At 45.1% G+C, this 20647-nt stretch overlaps 1 protein-coding gene across 1 annotated transcript in view; it reads right to left on the reverse strand.

Annotated features, from left to right (window-relative positions):
• TGFB1 (transforming growth factor beta 1) overlaps positions 1–20106 on the reverse strand; it is a 42230-nt gene extending 22124 nt beyond the window's left edge. The window contains exon 1 of the mRNA XM_030219555.1: positions 19099–20106. Within this exon, the coding sequence (XP_030075415.1) occupies positions 19099–19444 (346 nt within the window). The 5' untranslated portion in view covers positions 19445–20106. The remainder of the gene's footprint in view (positions 1–19098) is intronic.
• Between the last annotated feature and the right edge of the window lie 541 nt (positions 20107–20647).

Here is a 20647-nt window from a genome sequence, read left to right on the forward strand (position 1 = left end):
TCTCGGACATAGGATCACTCCCCCTCCTTCTTCCCCACCCCCCACACAATAGCGGCAGGTACCATCATGGGTGGTCAAGTATAGTGGTTCTCAAACCTGTCCTTGGAGACTACCTCCCAGTTGGGTTTTCAGGATATCCCCAATGAATATACATGAGGTAGATCTGCATGCCCGTCACCTCCATTATATGCAAATTTGTCTCATACATATTCATTTGGATTATCCTGAAAACCTCACCGGCTGGTAATCCCCCAGAACAGAACCACTGGTCTAGTACATCAGCTTGGGAACTATAGAAGGGCCAAATATCTCTTGTTCTGCAACTTGGGGTAAGGGTGGTGGAGGAGGAAGAGAAAAGGCCAGTTCCAAGCAATATTCTATAATGTTTATGTTTATTAACATTTGCTGTGCTGCTTGGCGAGCAGGTCACAGCAATTTACATAATACAATAAGATGTAAAAATAGGAAAAAAGCTCCAGCAGCACGATAGGAGAGTCCAAATATTCAATCAATCAAAGGACAAGGATATCACAAAAATGCATGCAGACAAATTTCGAAGAGCCCTTTCCACCCATGACGCTTGAATAAAAAAAGAGAGTGTTTTCAGCAGTTCCTTGAATTTTTTCAGTTAAACCTCTGCTGAAATAGATCCAGGGAGCCTATTCCATAAATGAGCCACTAGCCCCTCCCCCCCTCAAAAAAAAAAAAAAAACACTAGTAATTTCTCAATTAGCCTTAACGCAGGGGGAATAAACCATCCGATGTTCAGTTATGGATCTTAAGGCTCCACCTGGAACATATGGTATATGGGCCATAGAAGCCAGTGGAGAAGGAGTGGAGGAGTGGCCTAGTGGTTAGGGTGGTGGTCTTTGATCCTGGGGAGCTAAGAAAGTGAGTTCGATTCCCAGCACAGGCAGCTCCTTATGACTCTGGGCAAGTCACTTAATCCTCCATTGCTCCATATAAGCCGCAGTGAGCCTGCCATAAGTGGGAAAGTGCGGGGTACAAATGTAAAAAAAAAAAATATGTGAGAATATGTTCTCTTCTAACAACTTAAATCCGATTCTGTGGTAATATACAGGAAGATAATGTAAAAGAGGGTGACATGCTCACAAATTTACAGATATTACCCCAAAACCATATAGCGGCATTTTGTAGCAGCTGCAATCTCTTCATATTGGATGCAGATACACCTGTATATACTACGTTATGGTAATCGAGGAACGATATTATGCAAGCATGTATCAAGGTATGTAAAGTTGCTTCATCCAAGATACATTTCAGAGAATGTTAGTTGACACAGTACAAAGAATCCTTTTTTAATCACCCTTGAAACTTGTTATGAGAACTGACATCTATAGTCTATCAAAACACCCTATTTAAGAGTCTCTGGGTAGGAAACCTGAATAGATACATGTGCTGGGAAATGATGCTTAGGCTTGAACATCAGAATTAAACATGCACACGTACACACTCACAGGCACAAAACAGGAAGGAGAGTGCAATCTAACACAGGCACAAAACAGGAAGGAGAGCGCAATCAAACACTCACAGGCACAAAACAGGAAGGAGAGTGCAATCAAACACTCACACAGGAAGGAGAGTGCAATCAAACACTCACAGGCACAAAACAGGAAGGAGAGTGCAATCAAACACAGGCACAAAACAGGAAGGAGAGCGCAATCAAACACTCACAGGCACAAAACAGGAAGGAAAGTACAAACACTCACACTCACACAGGAAGAAGAGTGCAATCAAACACTCACACTCACAGGCACAAAACAGGAAGGAGAGTGCAATCAAACACTCACACTCAGGAACAAAACAGGAAGGAGAGTGCAATCAAACACTCACACTCACACAGGAAGGAGAGTGCAATCAAACACTCACAGGCACAAAACAGGAAGGAGAGTGCAATCAAACACTCACACTCAGGCACAAAACAGGAAGGAGAGTGCAATCAAACACTCACACTCAGGCACAGAACAGGAAGGAGAGAGCAAACAAACACTCACAGGCACAGAACAGGAAGGAGAGTGCAATCAAACACAGGCACAAAACAGGAAGGAGAGCGCAATCAAACACTCACAGGCACAAAACAGGAAGGAAAGTACAAACACTCACACTCACACAGGAAGAAGAGTGCAATCAAACACTCACACTCACAGGCACAAAACAGGAAGGAGAGTGCAATCAAACACTCACACTCAGGAACAAAACAGGAAGGAGAGTGCAATCAAACACTCACACTCACACAGGAAGGAGAGTGCAATCAAACACTCACAGGCACAAAACAGGAAGGAGAGTGCAATCAAACACTCACACTCAGGCACAAAACAGGAAGGAGAGTGCAATCAAACACTCACACTCAGGCACAGAACAGGAAGGAGAGAGCAAACAAACACTCACAGGCACAGAACAGGAAGGAGAGTGCAATCAAGACCCATAAAAAGTCTTGAAGGGAGTTATCTTTGTCCTAGAGTGCCAGCATAGAGGAAATAAGTTTAATTGTGGTGGGGGGGGGGGGGGGGGGGGGGGAGAGAGAACCCTGCAAAGTTTGGCTGTGGAACAGCCTTTGCCAGTCTCTCTGTCTATGACCTTCTGAAATACAGGTGCAACTCAGGAGTTTGGAGTCCTGGGACAGAAGGTCAGGAACATATCATTTGCCATACTGGGTCAGACCAAAGGTCCATCTATCCCAGTATCCTGGTTCCAACAGTGGCCAGTTCAGATCACAAGTATCTGGTAGGATCCCAAAATGCTACTTAATCTCAAGGATCAGAAGCAGCTTTCTCCAGATCTATCTCAACAGTTTATAGATTTTACCTCCAGGAATTTGTTCAAACCCTTTTTAAACTCAACTACATTAGCTGCTTTTACCACAACCTCCAACAATGAGTTCCAGAGCTTAATTATTCATTGTTTTAAAAATATTACAATGTAACTTTACGGAGTGTCCCTTAGTCTTTGTACCTTTTTGAAAGCATTAACAATCAATTCACGTTTACCTGTTCTTTCGTGAACCTGTACGATATGCTCCCCCCTACACCCCCAGCTGTTCTCCAGTTGAAGAACCCTAATCTCTTTAGCCATTCCATCCCCTTAAGCATGTCAGTTGTCCTTCTCTGTACCTTTTCTAGTTCCACTATATCTTTTTTTGGATGAAGCTACCAGAATTGCATATAATAGGTAGGATAATGTGGGATACAAATGCAATAAATAATAATAATAATACTCAAGTGGGCATCACATCCTCCTTCACTCTGCCAAGCTGGAAAACTGTTAGCCACAAGCTGGCTATATGGTGACCGGCATACCCACAGGGGGTCCCCCCAGTTTGCTGTCTGCTGCTTTGGCTGGTGGGGGTCCCCAAGCTCCATCAGTGGAAGCCCTAGGGAAGCCTGACAGTTAGTGGTGCTTTTCCTGGGCTGTTGACAATCTGGCCACGCCACCTGCACGTTTGGTGTTTGTGAAACTGAGCATGTGTGAGGAAGGCCCACCCCCTGCGTATGTGTGAAAACAGCATGCATGGGGGGGGGGGGGGGTGGGTCTCCCTTACACATACTGTTTCACAAAAACTGAGCTTGTGCAGGGGGAGTGGCCTGTCTGTCAGGAGTCCAGGAAAAGCGCTGCTGTCAGGTTTCAGATGGCAGGGCTTGGGGACCCCTGCCTGCTCAGGAATGGGGAGATTGCAGGGGGCGGGCAATATTTTGTCCCCCCCCCCCCCCCCCCACACACACACACACAATTTGGGATACGGACCCCCCCCCCCAAAATCTGAGGTCTGGCTATGCATCTGATGGTGACCCTAGGACCCTTCTCCAGACACCACACTCTGTAGAGGCCAACAATCTCCTTTCTCTAAGGGTCTATGGAACAGAATAAGGTCTGGAGGAACCTCACTACATGCTGTTATGAATGCATGGACAGCAAAATCCCAAGGACAGGGGGCAGGTAACCCTGATACATCCCACCTCCTGTGCCAGTGTGACACTTTCAGTGTCCACAGGACAAGGCATAATCACCCTCCCTGCAGAACATCCCTTGTGAAGTAACTGCTTTTCAATGGGTTTTAAATGTGATCCCATGAAATCCCAACAACAGTCCTGACATAGATGATGTTTCAGTACTAAAAATAAAAATACAGGAGAGTACCTCTACGTAATTCGGAACAAAGTCCAAAAGAGCAGAGGATGACACACATACTGTAGGGTTTTTCCTGTCCCTGGAGGGCTCACGATGTAATTTTGTACCTGAGGCAATACAGAGTTAAGTGATTTGCCCAAAATCACAAGGAGCACGTGAAAGGAATAAAGTTTATCTGTTCTCCTTTTATGTGCGGAGTCGTGTACGGTCATGTACAGATGATCTTTCACACACACAGGAGGTAATTCTATAGACTGGTACCAAAATATACATGCCACTTATATGCATCAGAGGTGACAATAATTGGAAGTGCAAATGTGCACTAGGCATTGATTTATACAGTTAATACCTAAATATTAAACCACCTAACTACAAGGGGGGGGGGTACATATGGGAGGAGCATGGGTGGACAATGGGTGTTTCTCCAACTGACATGTGTAACTTATAGAATATTGTCATTTACATGTGCCATTTGACGTATGTTGACACCCCCACCTAGCACTGTAGTGCAGAATGGATAAAAGTGAATCAACATTTTACTCTTTCAAAAAGTGCAAAGACTAGAGGACACTCAATGAAGTTAAATGGAAATACTTTTATAACAAACAGGAGGAGATATTTTTCACTCAACAAATAGTTAAGCTCTGGAACTCATTGCCGGAGGATGTGGCAACAGTGGTTAGCGTATCTGGGTTTAAAAAAGGTTTGGACACGTTCCTGGAGGAAAAGTCCATAGTCTGCTATTGAGATAGACATGGGGAAGCCACTGCTTGTCCTCGGGATCAGTAGCATGGAATCTTTCGGTTCTTTTGGATTCCAGAATCTTGCTACTCTTTAGGATTCCGGAATCTTGCTACTCTTTGGGGGAGGGTTCCAGAATCCTGCTACTCTTTGGGATTCTGCCTGGTACTTGCGACTTGGATTGGCCACTGTTGGAAGCAGGATACTGGCTAAATGGACCATTGGTCTGTCCCAGTATGGTTATTTTCATGTTTTTTTTTATTTTTGTTACATTTGTACCCCGCGCTTTCCCACTCATGGCAGGCTCAATGCGGCGGGCAATGGAGGGTTAAGTGACTTGCCCAGAGTCACAAGGAGCTACCTGTGCCGGGAATCAAACTCAGTTCCTCAGTTCCCCAGGACCAAAGTCCACCACCCTAACCACTAGGCCGCTCCTGTATGTTGCATTAACAGAGGTATGCCCATGCCAACTTACGCTAGTATTCTGTAACAGCATCTTGGCACACAGATGCCATTACAGAATTGCCACCCCGAGCGCACTGTATCAGCATGCCTAAATGGAGAATTGCCTCCTTAAAGGGTGGCATCCAGTTAGTGACATGTGGCACAACAGCTGGCTTTTTAAAAACACCATCTTTTACAAAGAGAACCTCCCACACCCCAAAAAGAGCACTGCTCTCAGGGACGGATCCCCACAAAGGAATACTGGGACTGGGTCCAAGGCTCAGGGGCCCAAAGGTGGGGGGGGGGGGAGCCCTTCTCATTATCAAGATGGACTTTAAGTAGCAGCCTAACTGTACAGTCTAGTGATTGTGTTTTTCAGGAATGTGATAAATCCATTTATAAATTTTGCTGAAATCCTGATGTTTACCATTTATTAATGCTGGTGTCAATACCTTATAACAATAACTTGACCAAGTAAAATATTTTCTTTTCAGCTGAGGCCGGGGAAGGGGGAGGCATATGTGCTAGTTGGCCCAGGGGCTCACAAACTTGTGATCCATCCCTGCTCCTGCCTCCTGAGTCACGGCATAGCTTATCAGTATCACAGTGTTCACATGTGGTCCCAAACTAATGTATATAGGGCTCATTTACTATGTGCTAACGCTGCTATTGCATGTTATCTGCCACAGGGCCCAGACTCTGTGGAAAATGTGTGACAATGGTGTTACCGCACAATAGCTGTTGTTAAATGTGTAGGTTAAAAACAAAAAGGAAAATTTGACAAAATAGCAAGTGGTAAGAAAGTGATTTTCAAAGCCATTTCCACACATATAACACTGTTATACCCATGGAAATTGGGCCATTTAAAAATCACTTGCCCCGTGTGTGGATAAAAGTGGGCATTTTGCCAGGCGGTGTGGACACTTTTCCTTGCACTGTTTGTGGAGACGCTCACCGCAGTGTAGCGTAGGGGAGAAAACAACAAGTGTTTGGGATTTTCAAGCCTACACACACATTTTTCGATCAGGAAAAGCGCCTGCAGAAAAAGCGGCACCTTTTCCTTCAGCAGTGTTGAAAGCTCCGGTGAAGAGGGATTGCTCATAAATCCTGCTGACACACGTCTTTCCTAGCGACAGATCCACAAATGTTCCCACCTGCTTCTGCTTTGAGCCGAGCAAGGTAGGGAAGAGGTGAGGCCTCTTCCCTGCTACCAGCCGAATTCAAGTCTGGACGCAGGAGGACTGGCTTAAACATTAGGAAGACTTAACCACACGTTCCCAATTGCTGTGCTGTGGGAGAACCCCAAATGTGCCACAAAATTCTAACTCCCTGCAGAAAGAAGATTAAAGTGGGTCACAGCCACTACTGAGGCAACAGCAGTGTTTATCTCTTTCCTGCATTCCCTGCGCTATTCCCTCCTGCTGACGGGAGAAGTTGGCAAGCAGCACTTCCTCCCCTTCTGGTTTTCCTTTGAAGCTGCAGGGTCAGCAGGCCTACAGGTCCTGTGCATGGTTCCGCCTTCAGAGGAAAGCCAGCTGAGGAGGAAGCTGCAGCAACAAGCAAGGAGCACGCTCAAACAGTGCTTTCTGCCAGATAGAGAGGGCCACAACAAGAAAAGGGAAGATGATAATTCCAAGACAGCAGAGGGGAGAGAAGGTGGCAGTGCTGGAAAGTAGTGATTATAAGGGGTGGGAAGAAATGGAAGGTAGTAATGCTAGGCTGGTGGAGAGGAGGGTAGGAAAGGTAATGATGTGCCATGAAAAAGTAACCTAATGCCAATGTGCTGTGATACTACTGAACTATGCAGTCACTTAGGATGGCAGTTTCGGGGGGGGGGGGAGGGGAGAGTGGCAACAAATAGCAGGTAGAGCCATAGCAAACTGAAAGGACCAGGAATGGAGGAGGAGCCTATTGGTTTGAGTAAGCTGCTGAGAGTCAACAAAGCCAGGGTTCAAATCCCACTGCTGCTCCTTTTGATTTTGGGCATCTATTGCCTCAGGTACAAAATTAGATAGTGAGCCCTCCAGGGACAGGAAAAATCCTACAGTATCTGAATGTAACTCTCTTTGGACTGCTGAGAAAAATGTGAGCCAAATCCCTTCCCATTTACCTGCAGTGAAGGTGGGCAATTTTGAAATAGCTCATTTATCAGGTTGAAAGACTTATATCCTCATTAAGAATCTATACAAAACAAAGCTTAATATTAAAAAGTATGCCCCCAGATTCTATCTAGTGCGACTAGAGTTGCACGCAAATCTGGGTATATTATGATTTGTGGGTGCAACTTAATTGGTTAAGAACATAAAAGAACCAATACTGGGTCAAACCAATGGTCCATCTAGCCTGCTTTCCAAACAGTGGCCAAGCCAGGTCACAAGTACCTGGCAGAAACCCAAATCACGGCAACACTCCATACTACAAATCCCAGGGCAAGCAGTTGCTTCCCATGTCTATCTCAGTAGCAGACTATAGACTTTTCCTACAGGAATTTGTCCAAACCTGTTTTAAACTCAAACCAATCAGTGCTGATAATTGGATGTTAACAAGCAATTATCAGCACTAATCGGGACTAATTAGAATGTATGTGCTCTACTCGCTAAGCGTCTTCTATTACGTAGTCTGCATAAATTCTACCGTGTGGCTCCCCAAAGGGGGCGTGGCTATGGAAGGAGCATGGGCAGGTCATGAGCATTCCAAAACTTTACGCACAGTGTTACAGAATAAGCCGCTCCCTGCCTAAAGTTAGGTATGGGCATTTACACCAGCTTTTCATTGTCGTAATTGGCCTGCACTTAAATTCTAGTAGAATGGAAAGATTTAGGCATATTCTGTAAACTGCACTGAGCTATAGGCATGCTTTACAGATTACACCAAAGCATGTTTTCCGTCTGCGCTGATTTTTTAAGGTGACATATATAGAATCTGGCCCATAATGTTCAGTTATGCTCTGGGAGGGCTGGTATTGGGATACCATGATTGAGTTCAAGTATCAAAATAATGTGTGTGTGTGTGTGTGTGAGGAGGGGGGGAGCCCTAATGGTCTGAAAGTTAATTGGGGGAGGGGATGTAAGGCTGAAGTGTTCAGTTTTGGAGGCCATATCTTGCTAAAGATGTAAAAAGTCTGGAAGCAGTGCAAAGAAAAGCTACAAAAATGGTATGGGATTTGCGTTGCAAACCATACTAGGAGATACTTGCCAACCTTAACATGTATACCTTGGAGGAAAGAAGAAACAGGGGTGACATGATACAGACGTTCAAATAGTTGAAAGGTATTAATCCGCAAATGAACCTTTTTCGGAGATGAGAAGGCGATAGAACTAGAGGACATGAATTGAGGTTGAAGGGGGGGCAGACTCAGGACTAATGTCAGGAAGTATTTTTTTCACGGAGAGGGTGGTGGATACGTGGAATGCCCTCCCGCAAGAGGTAGTGGAGATGAAAACGGTAATGCAATTCAAACATGCGTGGGATAAACACAAAGGAATCCTGTTTAGAAGGAATGGATCCACGGAATCTTAGCGGAGATTGGTGGCGATGCTGGTAATTGGGAAGCAAAACCATTGCTGGGCAGACTTCTACGGTCTGTGCTCTGATCGTGACTGAATAGAAATGGATAAGCTGGAGTGTAAATTTTAAGGGGCTTCAACATTAGCTTCAGAACGATTAACACAAGAAAGTTGCTGGGCAGACTTCTACGGTCTGTGCCCTAAAAATGTCAAGGACAAATCAAACAGGTATATATATAAAGTATCGCATACCATGTAAAATGAGTTTATCTTGTTGGGCAGACTGGATGGACCGTACAGATCTTTATCTGCCGTCATTTACTATGTTACTCTTTGGGGTTCTACATGGAATGTTGCTACTAATTGGGATTCTGGAATCTTGTAACTCTTTAGGATTCCAGAATCTTCAGAACTTTTAGTACAAGAACAGTGCTGGGCAGACTTCTACGGTCTATGCCATGAGAATGGCAAGGACAAATCAAACTCGGGTATAAAGTATCATATACCATGTGAGTTTATCTTGTTGGGCAGACTGATGGACTGTACAGGTCTTTATCTGCCATCATTTACTATGTTACTATGTTGCACCAACCCTGCCTGGGTGATGAGGCTGCTGTATGACCCCTCCAGCCACAGGGCCCGGTGTGACTGCACCTTACCCAATGCCACTACTGCAGGGTTTGCCAGACAGACTATAATATGGTGGTGGGTCACACCTATAAAGATATGGCCATGTGAGACCTCACTATGCTCCCTTTCCTTCTCTCCCCTCACCACCCCCAAAATCTCTTACCCAAGGTGCAATGGGAATCTGAAACCCTTCCCTCCGATTGGGCCCCAGAATTAGGAAGTCTTGGCAACATCTCCTGGATAGGAGAAGAGAAGGGAGTGATCAGAGGCTGTTTATAAACTATTAGACCCAGTGTCACCACATAGGCACCCGCCCACCCTTAAGAGTGTGGCCAACTGACAGTCTGTTATACAACAAATTATTATTTTGTTATTGTTGGTTCAATTGTTGACAGTTGAATTCTCAATATGTTTATTAAAAGTGTTACCACACAACAATTCAATTTGTCACAGCATTCCATTCTGCAGTCCACTGAGCCAAAAACAATGCAGAACAGAGAAAGCAAGACAGTCTGGGCAGAACATCTCCAGAGATGCTAACTAGAGAATAAAACGGGGATAAAATTAGTCCCCGTCCCTGACCCATCCCCGTGGGTTCTGTCTCCATCCCCACCCTATCCCTGCAGGCCCTGTCTCCATCCCCGCAGGCCCCGTCTCCGTCCCCATCCCCGCAGATTCTGTCCCCGTGGGCTCTGTTCTCATCTGCAGAAGCCTCTAACAATTATGATTTTATATTTAAATCTTTTTATTAAAGTATAAAAAGGAACAATATACTGTTCAACTGTTGTGTATAAATTACAAATAGAGAACTATAATAACAATGAGCAGCTATAATAACCCTCCTTCCTACCACCACCCTCTACCCTTCCAACCCCAACAATAGCTGACTTCTACTACACCAAGAAATCCTAATCCACCCTGTTAAAATGTCCAGGGGTACAAAATACAACCCGTTCTATATGCCCTAGAGAGGATAAATATGCCCTATGAAGCACTGTTATGATTTTTTAATCTGTGGATGAATAAGAAGTCATCAACAATCTCAGGATTTAGTCTAGCTCTCCTGTTTTCCACAGTCCTTCCTGCAATAGAAGTTGTCTTCTTAGAAGATGTGCTGGTAGCAGGATGCACAGGATCCCCCATTCAAATTTTACTAGCTGTGGCATGTTTGCTTGCTTTTCCAAAAAATAAAACTATTGTTGTCTGCATCAATCAAACATAAATAACAGTTCAGTTCATTAACAAGCTTCAAAGTAGAAAGTGACCTGGGGACAAAGTTTGTCCCTGTCCTCAAGGGCTCTGTTCCCCATCCCCGCCTCATGGGATCTGTCCCCCCCCCCCCCCGTCCCCATGGGATCTGTTCCCGTCCCCATCCTTGCGGTTACCACGGGTCTCCGTCCCCGTGTCACTCTCTGATTGCTGACTCTCAATCATCTGAAGGCGCTCTCTCTCTCTCTCTTTGAGCCCTCAGAGGCTGATGCAGAAAGCTACCACAAGCCTAACCGCAGGGCTACCGAGGGTTGTACACACATATTAATGCAGAGAGGGATTGAGCATGGGATTGAGCATGGGTGTTAAGTTGTGCAGAAGACATGGCTGTACATTGCATTAAAATATATGGTGATGAATCCATTAAGTATTCTGCAGTGATGTAGGGAAGGAAACAGAGGCCTCTGAAGCATGGACAACAGGAGGCTTTTTTATTTTGCCAGATCCAGGGCAGCACTGAAGGGTTAGGGGAGAGGATTTCATGCCAGGTTTGGATATTTAACTACCAGTTTCATCTTCCTCTACAGCTGGAAAGAAGTGCAGGGAACTTTGAAAGACTGATGGGAGGTAACGGATCATGTGCATCCATCTGAACAAAACTGAAAGTGCCAGCGCACTTCGGTGCCTCTTCATCCATACATAAATATCAGCCCTGCAAAAAATGTATGTGCAAGACAGTTTTGCAAGGCTGCTATTTATGCATGGATGAACAAGCGCCAATCTGATTGGTACTCTCATTTTTGTTCAGACGTGCGCACAAGAAGCTGCACTTACTGTGAAAACTTTGTGTGCATGTGTCAGGCAGGCTTTCCCAGATTAGCACAAAAGTCCTGTGTGCACAAAATTGGCAGGTTATTTGCTTTCCACATGGCATGGAATAAAGTTCACAGTAGAAGCTGCCCCCTCAGCCATTCATGTGCGACTCTACTACAGTGATACCTCGGTTTTCGTTGACTTCGGTTATCGTCGTTTTCGGTTTTCATCGTTTTTTTTTCGTCGAAAAATTTGTCTCGGTTTTCGTCGGTTGCCTCGGATTTCATCGGCGTGCCCACGCTGCTAATTTTGTGTTCTCCTGTGGCATTGTTTCTCGTTGTGTGATCATCACCCCTAGCTCCATCATGGGTCCAAAAAAACGTTTCCACAGCCAGCAGCCTTTCTTGTGCGACATGGGTCCACTGACTCTGAAGCTGGTCCCAGTGCCAAAAGACCAAGAAGGCAAGTGACCCCAGATAGTGCCTTGAAACCTAAGGTCCTAATGGTGGGGGGATTCCCCTTCCAAACAATAATACGCCAAGAGGCTGAAGGATTCATCCCCCAACAAGTCTTCAACTGTGATGAAACTGGCCTCTTTTGGAAGTAAATGCCATGTTGAATAAATGTTCCTTTATTCTTTACATTAGTCTTTTGTATTCATTTTATATTAATTTCTTTTTGCCTCGGTTTTTGTTGGTTTCGGATTTCGCCGATTGTTTTCGGACGGAAACCGAGGTATCACTGTACATTGAAGGCAAGCCCAAGTGGAGAAAAGCCAAGTAGCCCCACCAGAAGGAAGAAATCTGAACTTTGTGTGTATCGCATCTACAAGTACCTGTGCTGTGAAACCTTTTAGCAAGCGTGGCGAGTAATTTTCAGGACGGAACTTTTATCCAGGAAACTGCTTAGTTACCTAGACAAATGTCTTTGAAATTTGCCTCAGATTGCCTCTTTTCTGACTGTATCCTTTCAAAGGCATCAAAGAAAAACTATCATTTTATGCTGGTTTTTTTTTTTCATTTGCAAAGTGACATGGCACTTTTTATTTGTCTTTCTTTACAACCTGCACACACCATTTGAAAAATCTCACTCTTCGGCCTTCAATCTCACTGTCTGGGGTGGTCCACCCTCGGCATCTTTGCATCTCTAGTAATGTGTCCCAAGGGCGGCAGCTAGAATGGCAAAATGATGAGCAATGGCCTAGGAGAGGGAATGACATGACAGGGTGACACATCAGGGGGCCTAAATTGGAATTATGCGGTGGGTCACTTCTGGGGATCAAACGGCACAGGTGCAGCAGGTGGCACAGAGTACGTAAAAAGGGTTGAGACTGGCTCAGGTGACTGCCTGGGGCGCACGCACGCACACACACTTTTTTTATTTGTTGTGTTCAATACAGCTATTTCCCATTCCTATCACTGTCATGTCTTTTTCCTATCATTTATTAGGAAAGGGATGGTGAATAAGACTGAAAATACTATAACTATAAGTTGAAAATGATAACTCTATAGTCGATGAACTAACCTATGTTACAACTCACTATCACTCAGAAACCTCCACGCAACACCATAATGTATTCCTCTGTACCATGTATGTATGCACCTTAATGCAAAACCATTTGTAATTTTGTACTCGGAAAAGGAGGTCACTCAGAAACCACTATGCAATACCACAATGCACTCTTCTAACCATGTATGTAGGCACCTTAATATAATACCATTTGTAATCCTGTACCTGGAAATGGCGATCGCCATCGCGGCAAAATGTAAGCCACATTGAGCCTGCAAATGGGTGGGAAAATGTGGGATACAAATGCTACAAATAATAATGCCTCTTTATCGCTCCATGGTGCGACCACACTTTGAGTATTGTGTTCAGTTCTGGTTGCCGTATCTCAAAAAAGATATAGCGGAATTAGAAAAGGTTCAAAGAAGAGCGACTAAAATGATAAAGGGGATGGAACTCCTCTCGTATGAGGAAAGGCTAAAGAAGTTAGGGCTCTTCAGCTTGGAAAGAGATGGATGAGGGGAAAGATGACTGAAGTCTACAAAATCCTGAGTGGTGTAGAACGAGTAGAAGTAACTCGATTTTTTACTCGTTCCAAAAGTACAAAGAAAGGACGTTACATGGAAACACGTTTAAAACAAATAGGAGGAAATATTTTTTCACTCAACGAATACTTAAGCTCTGGAATTCTTTGCCGGAGGATGTGGTAACAGCGGTTAGCGTATCTGGGTTTAAAAGAGGTTTGGAAAAGTTCCTTGAGGAAAAGACAATAATCTGATACAGACATGGGAAGCAACTGCTTGCCCTGGGATTTGTAGCATGGAATGTTGCTAGTCTTTGAGATTCTGCATAGAATCTTGTCACTCTTTAGGATTCCAGAATCTTGCTCTTTGGGGTTCTACGTGGAATGTTGCCACGATTTGGGTTTCTGCCAGGTACTTGTGACCTGGCTTGGCCACTGTTTGGAAAACAGGATACTGGGCTAGATGGACCACTGGTCTGACCCAGTATGGCTACTCTTATGTTCTTATGTTCCATTACGTCTACATCGAAGGCAGGGTGGGCAGAAGGGTCCATCCTGCCATGATTATGCACCTGCTCAATGACCTTGCTCATGGGATTACATCTAGGGTTTTCTCCTTTTTCTTTGAATAGCCAGGACCAGAGCTGGGATCTGACAAAATGAGCGCTCATTTGAGCAACTCAGGGATTTTCCCCCTATTGACATTTCTCTGCCCCATTTCACCCCACAACATACCTAATCTGGTCACCAGAGCTCCCTCCAGAGCTCTGCAATTGTGGGTGCTAAACCTGGCCACTAGGTGTCACTCTTTTAAACCACCATCAGCCCCTCCCCTTCACAACATCCTTAGCACAGCTAAGGGGCCTAGTTATTAAAGGGTGTAAAGCTGTAATGTACTTAACGCATGAGAAAACACCACAAAATGAATTAAAGTATTTTGTGGCAAGTTCCCCTTTTCATTGTGCACTAACCACGCGTTATTTTTTCTAATAGTTTTTTGAAAGGGGCGTGTCTCTCCAGGGAATGGGTGTGGAAGCATTATCCAGCTAGCGCATTCTAATTAATGTGTGCCAATTGGACAACACAGATTTAACACAGAAGCACTGACAGGGGGATGCTCAAAACTCCGGCGCTGTACTAAACTGCGCCAGAAAAATACTGCCACAACAGCACGGAGAAGGAACTCCCTAATGCTCAACACTAATGACATGCAAGTTTAGGCATGTTTGAGTTGAGCATTGGGGACTTCTGCGGGAGAATTGTGCCTGGGCATGTGCTCAACAGCTGTGCGTTAAGCACAGCTCATGAGCGCATGCCCAGAATGCCCGAGGGGGAGGAGGGAAGGAGGAGGAGGAAGTGCCCAGCAAATCTGTTAAAGGCAGCGGCTCCCACAGACAGTGGGCTCACTTTTAAAGGCAGCATCTCCCAACCTTTAAAAGGCAGCGGCTCGCCATCCACTTGCCTGGTCTCTGTTTTGGCTTCAGCTCCTCTCTTAACACCAGCTTCAAGTTGAGGTTAGGTTTCCGGCGTTACTTGTTAAGGGTGCTCTTCTTTGAGCATCCGTGCGCATCTCAAATTACCTAATTTACATGCAATTTCCATGCTAGCCAGCCACACTAGCCTTTGCCCCACTCGTTGATCCCCGCGCTATAGCCCTCTGAGCATCCAAATGCGGGAGCTAGTCTGGCGCTGATAGCCTCTAGTGCTCGCATTTGCTTGACTTTCTTGTAACTCTAGCTGTAAAAACAGCGAATATGTTGGCCATCACCGATTGTTATTGGTGGAACCTTGTAGGTTTGTATCGTAAATATGAGGGGGCAGCGGCAGAGAAATGTATGATCGCTAGACAGCGTTCTGATATTAGAAAGCTCCGGATGATTACATCTCGAGTTCTGTAGAAGTACGTGCCGAATCTCTCTTTTCTCACTTGGCCACTGTTGTTGATGTTGGAGGTTTGTTATCTTGTTTGTCTTTTTGATAAAAAAATAATAAGAAAAATATTTGAACTGAAACAAAAAATGAGCTTAGCAAGGGGGAAAGCCCATTTTTAATGCATTTTAGTAAAAGAGCCCAAAGCTAGACAGCAGAGGATAAAACTGGGATATTCCACTTAGCAGTGCACAGCACTTATCACCTGAGCCACCAGGTCAGTCATGCCACCCTGTCCCTGATGATACATTGGGGGAGGGTTGAGTCGCATCCCTTGGAAGCACAACCAGTTTGCTTTATAGCCAAATTTCAAAGACCATCAGCTGCTGTATAGGTTGAAAACACATGGGGTTCAATAAGCTTTGCTAAGAAGGTGCTGAGCAAGGAAAAAGCCCCCCCCCCCCCCCCCCCCCCCCCCCCGGAAACTCAGGGACTTGCCTCAGGGTGAAGGAGGTTCTCTGTACACTCTCCCTTCAGAAAGCAAACAAGGAAGGAAGGTGTTTCATTTATTAAAAAAAATAAAACAAAAACCCAAACACCAAGTTCTCATAGCTCCTATGTGTTTTACAGAAAAGATATCAGAAAGGGCTGAAGGTTGTCAAGATTTCCTGTTCACAGCACTTCCTGCTTCTATGGGCAGGGAGCAGAGAGGATGGTGGGAAAATGACACTATCCCTACTCCAAACGCTTTCCATTTGGAAAGAAAGAGACTATAGCAAGTTGTCAAACTTTCAACTCAAAGTTCCTCAGTGTACTTGTTAAACATGTTTACTGAACTTCTGCAGCTCAGGATGTGTTCTGTAACGGGAAGCATGTGCAAAACTCAGTAGGCAGCATGGCCTCTCCCTCCCCCACTGGGGCACTGTATATATCAGGTAATTATAGCCTGGGAGCAGTTAATGTGCTTTTTGCGTAGGTCCTTGCTTATGAGGTCGTGTGGGGTTTCAGGATAACATGAAGGCAGCAGAATCTCAGGGGAGATCATCTGAGCCGGCTGATTTACTGTAAGAAAACATGCAGCAGACTGCCACACACACACTAATATACACACACATGCTGATACACACACACACAGAGTAACACACTTTTGGACAGCCTTTTCAGTACAGTAATGATGACTCATAGGGACTCTTTAAATCAAATCAGTTTTCACTGCTGCTCCTACTAATATATGACTACTATCAGCTCCATGGGACCACTCTCTGAAGCTATGTATTTCTATTTAATTTATTGGGGCTTATTTACAGTCTTTCTGAAGAGATTGGTACCAGTAATCTGATGTTAAAGGATAATACTGTGACTTTGGCTATCACAAATTCTACAAGAAATATGCAGGATCCACAATTTTCTCCAGGGTCACATAGTAGGGGTGAGGGGGTGTCATGTGAGATCTGTTCCCAAGCGCCCAACATTCACGGGCAGCTGTACTGGTGTGTAACTTGTACAGGAATTCTTCGGGGGAGGGGGAAGATGTGGCTTTCAAGGGGGCTGCTGCTCACAACACTCCAAGGACAGTCACCCATCCCGGGTATGAAGAGCACCAGCTGGCAACATCTGGAATTGCTGGGAGCTCTGCCCCTTCAACGCCAGTAGACTTGGCCAGGAACCCCGAGTTCACCTTGCCTGGTGTTACCGATCAGAGCAGTGAAGCGCAAATGCAGGGGGCACGCGATGAAGCTACAAAGTAGTATATTTTAAACGAATCGGAAAAAATATTTCTTCACTCAATGCGTATTTAAACTCTGAAATTCATTGCCAGAGAATGTAGTAAAAGCAGTTAGCTTAGCAGGGTTTAAAAAAGGGTTGGATGGCTTCCTAAAGGAAAAGCCCATAGACCATTATTAAAATGGACTTGGGGAAAATCCACTGCTTATTTCTAAGATAAGCAGCATAAAATGTATTGTACTTTTTGGGGGATCTTGCTAGGTACATGTGACCTGGATTGGCCACTGTTAGAAACACGATGCTGGGCTTGATGAGCTTTCGGTCTGTCCCAGTATGGCAATACTTATGTATTTATGTAGGACACAGGGGAGCCAGTGGACTTTCAGAGCTCAAGTCCTAGCCATGCCACTTACTCTGGGTGCATGACCTTTCGGCGTGTGATTGTATCTCCCTCAATTTTACTCCCTGGCTCTGTCACCAACTTTGTGCAAACTTTGGGTATACCACTGACCTCCCTGTACCTCACTTTACCTGCATACAAACACTGTCCCGTCTCCCTATTTAGCAGCTGCTTTGAGAACCTGGAATAAAACTCTGTATCTCACCATTTGGCAGGCCCTGACACCAGCCATCCGAATCGAAGGTCACCTATACTGTATTTGCAACATCATACAAGAGGGAGGCAAGCTGGAATTATACCTGAACAAAGTTACTAGAAAGGACCTTCGACGAAACGGCACATTATTTCTCAGGAAGTCTGTCTGAGACTGCACACTCTCTTAAATTTCTAGAAAACAGACGCTGGACTTTCATTACACGATAAATCACACAGATAGCACAAAAACTTGATGTGCAGGGACCTTAAAACATGCCCAAAATTATTCCCAGCATCACACATAACTCACTTCGTTTTGACAACATGGATCTTCAGATATAACAACAAAGGTACTGCAGAATCAACTTAAGCAGCTGAGTGTGAATCGTCATTGATCCAAAATAATATTTCAAGAATTTTTTTGTTTGAATAACATTGCAGGAAACAAATAAAGCTACTTTAGCTTCAAATTTCAAAAACAGTCAGATCAGAACCTCTGCAGAGGTTATTTTTTTCCTGCAATGTTATTCAAACAAAAAACTCTTGAAAAATTATTTTGCATCAATGACGATTCACACGCGGCTGCTTAAGATAAGTTGATTCTGAAGTACCTGTGTTGTCCCAGCTGAAGTTCCATATTATCAAAATGATATGTTTTGCAAAGTAGTTAAAGATATTGTGAATTGTTTACGATGCTGGGAATAATTTTGGACTTTCATTACAGTCATTCTGGAGGATTAGTTTTAGATTTCTATAATTAAAATAATGGGGAAATTCTGTAGCTCCCTAAATCAAAGCTCTCGGTCTGGGGGGACAGGGTGGAAAGGGAGGGACAGGGGACAGGCAGATTAAGGCCTCTGGTCACTCAACCAGCAAAATCCAAAAAAGCACAAGGCAGGGGAGCAGCTGTCAGGGATTTTTAAGTGCTCCAACATCTGGGTGTGGAAAAAGCACCACTGAAGGCGAATCAGAACTGCCTTTATCCAGGGCTGGCTGCTGGAGGCTCCGAACTCCAAAGCGAGTTTTGGTTGGACACTAAAATGTAATAAAATTCCTTTTTTTTTTCGTTGTTGTTTTTAAAACCTCCCAAAACAGGATGAGACTTCTAAATTTTGAGGTGGAAAAGGCCGCACTCTGTCCTCCTAACTGCAAGGCCAAGGGGCAGCTTCTGGTTTATACAAATTACAACAAACTGCCTCAATTCTGCCCACATTCTCTGCATCTTCACCTCGTCCCAAACGCTGGAATAAGGTGATACATGATGCCAACATTTACTCCTTGGACTCCACCACCCAGAAATGTTTCTGAATATCTTCTGGGCTAGATAACTGTGCCCAGTCACCAAAACTATCTAGCGTGGGGGATGGGGGAGTGAAATCATTGTCTCTTACCAGCTCTTGGTTGGTACATAGGAAACTTCAGCACTTGCTTGGCATAATACTCTTCCTCCACGGTCTCCTTCGTCTCCAGGATCTCCGCCGCCTTGGCCATCTCCTGGATCATGTCTTTGGTGCTGTTGTAGAGGGACATCACTTCCTCGGGCACCACCAACTCCTCGCTCTCCACCTTGGGAGGGCTGGAGAGTTTTAATTTGCTCAGAATCTGACCCCTAATGGCCTCTATCCTCTTCTTTTTCACCAGTTCCATGTCTATAGTCTGGCAGGTGGAAAGGGACAGGACCACCGCCAGCATGTCCAGGAGAACAGAGAGAAGAACCAGCAGCTTAGGGACCTCCATGCTGAGCCTGGTGGCTCCGGGAGGGATGGGTGGCGGGGTGGTAACCTCCAGCCCGACCCCCCAGAGCAGCTGAAACGTCCGCTTCCTTCTGTCAAGCTTCAAGATCTTCTAATGCACTTCAGGGACATGAGAAGTCTAGCTTAAGACCCTCGATCTAAGAAATGAGACGACACTAGAGAATAGATGTTAAACCCTACTGGAATTAAAACAAACAAACAAAAAAAAAAAACTCCCACTATTTTGTGCTTGCCTATCAACTTTCTGCGTCAAAACGACACCCTGAAGGGGGAAGAGAAAGGAAGGCAAAGTTTAAACGTTTAAAACTTCCCTGCACCGAGTCCGGAGGAGGAAACGTGCCCAGCTGAAGACAGCAAGAACCGGTCTCTCATCCATGCTTTCCCTCCCTGCCTCTGAAATATCCCAGGAACAGAAAGGGAAAGTGCGGATCCAGCCAGGGGGGAAAACAACCCCTATAATCGGAATTTCCAGGCTGGTTCTGCCTCCCGAGAGCTGCTCCTAAGTGTTATTTTGCCTTGGCTCATACTCTCTCAGCCTATAATTTAAGACTCTGCTGTCTGTGTGGCTCTTTCTCCTTCCTTCCCTCTGCCTGCTGATACTTGCTGAATGCTGCCCTGTGTTTTAAATTCTCTTTTCTCGGTCTCTCTTCGACTGGGCTCCACCCAGGAAATGCGTGGGTAATGGATGAGATATTAGTCTATGTGTGTTTTCAGATTACTTGTTGCAGAAGGAGGGGAGGGGGGGGGGGGTGTATGTATGTGGTTTTAAAGCTCCCCCTTCACTTTGCCTGGTATCATATATATTTTTTTTCAGAACTTTCTTCTGCAGATTCATAATTAATCCTGCTGTTGATGCCCCCCCCCCTCCCTGTGGATTATGTCTCGAATATCCCAGAAGCTGCTGGGGGGGGGGGTATTCGGGTGAGGTACCAAGGGGGGGGAGGGTCCCAGGCAGAAGTTGAAGTGCCAGGCTAGGCTGGGACGACTGAGGAAACACTTTGAGGGGGGAGGGAAAACCAGGTCGCAGTAGGCAAATATTTAGTCTTACTCTGCCCATCCTTACACTGCCCACTGCAGGTAAAAGTACACATTGGTGGCTGAGTTAGGCTGGCTGGCAGAAGAAACTGCTGTTTGGCTAGGACTGAAACTGCTGCCCTAGGCAACCGCCTAGTCTCTTTTGTACTAC

This window comes from Microcaecilia unicolor, chromosome 11 (assembly GCF_901765095.1).
Source record: "Microcaecilia unicolor chromosome 11, aMicUni1.1, whole genome shotgun sequence".
In the NCBI taxonomy this organism is placed as follows: domain Eukaryota; kingdom Metazoa; phylum Chordata; class Amphibia; order Gymnophiona; family Siphonopidae; genus Microcaecilia; species Microcaecilia unicolor.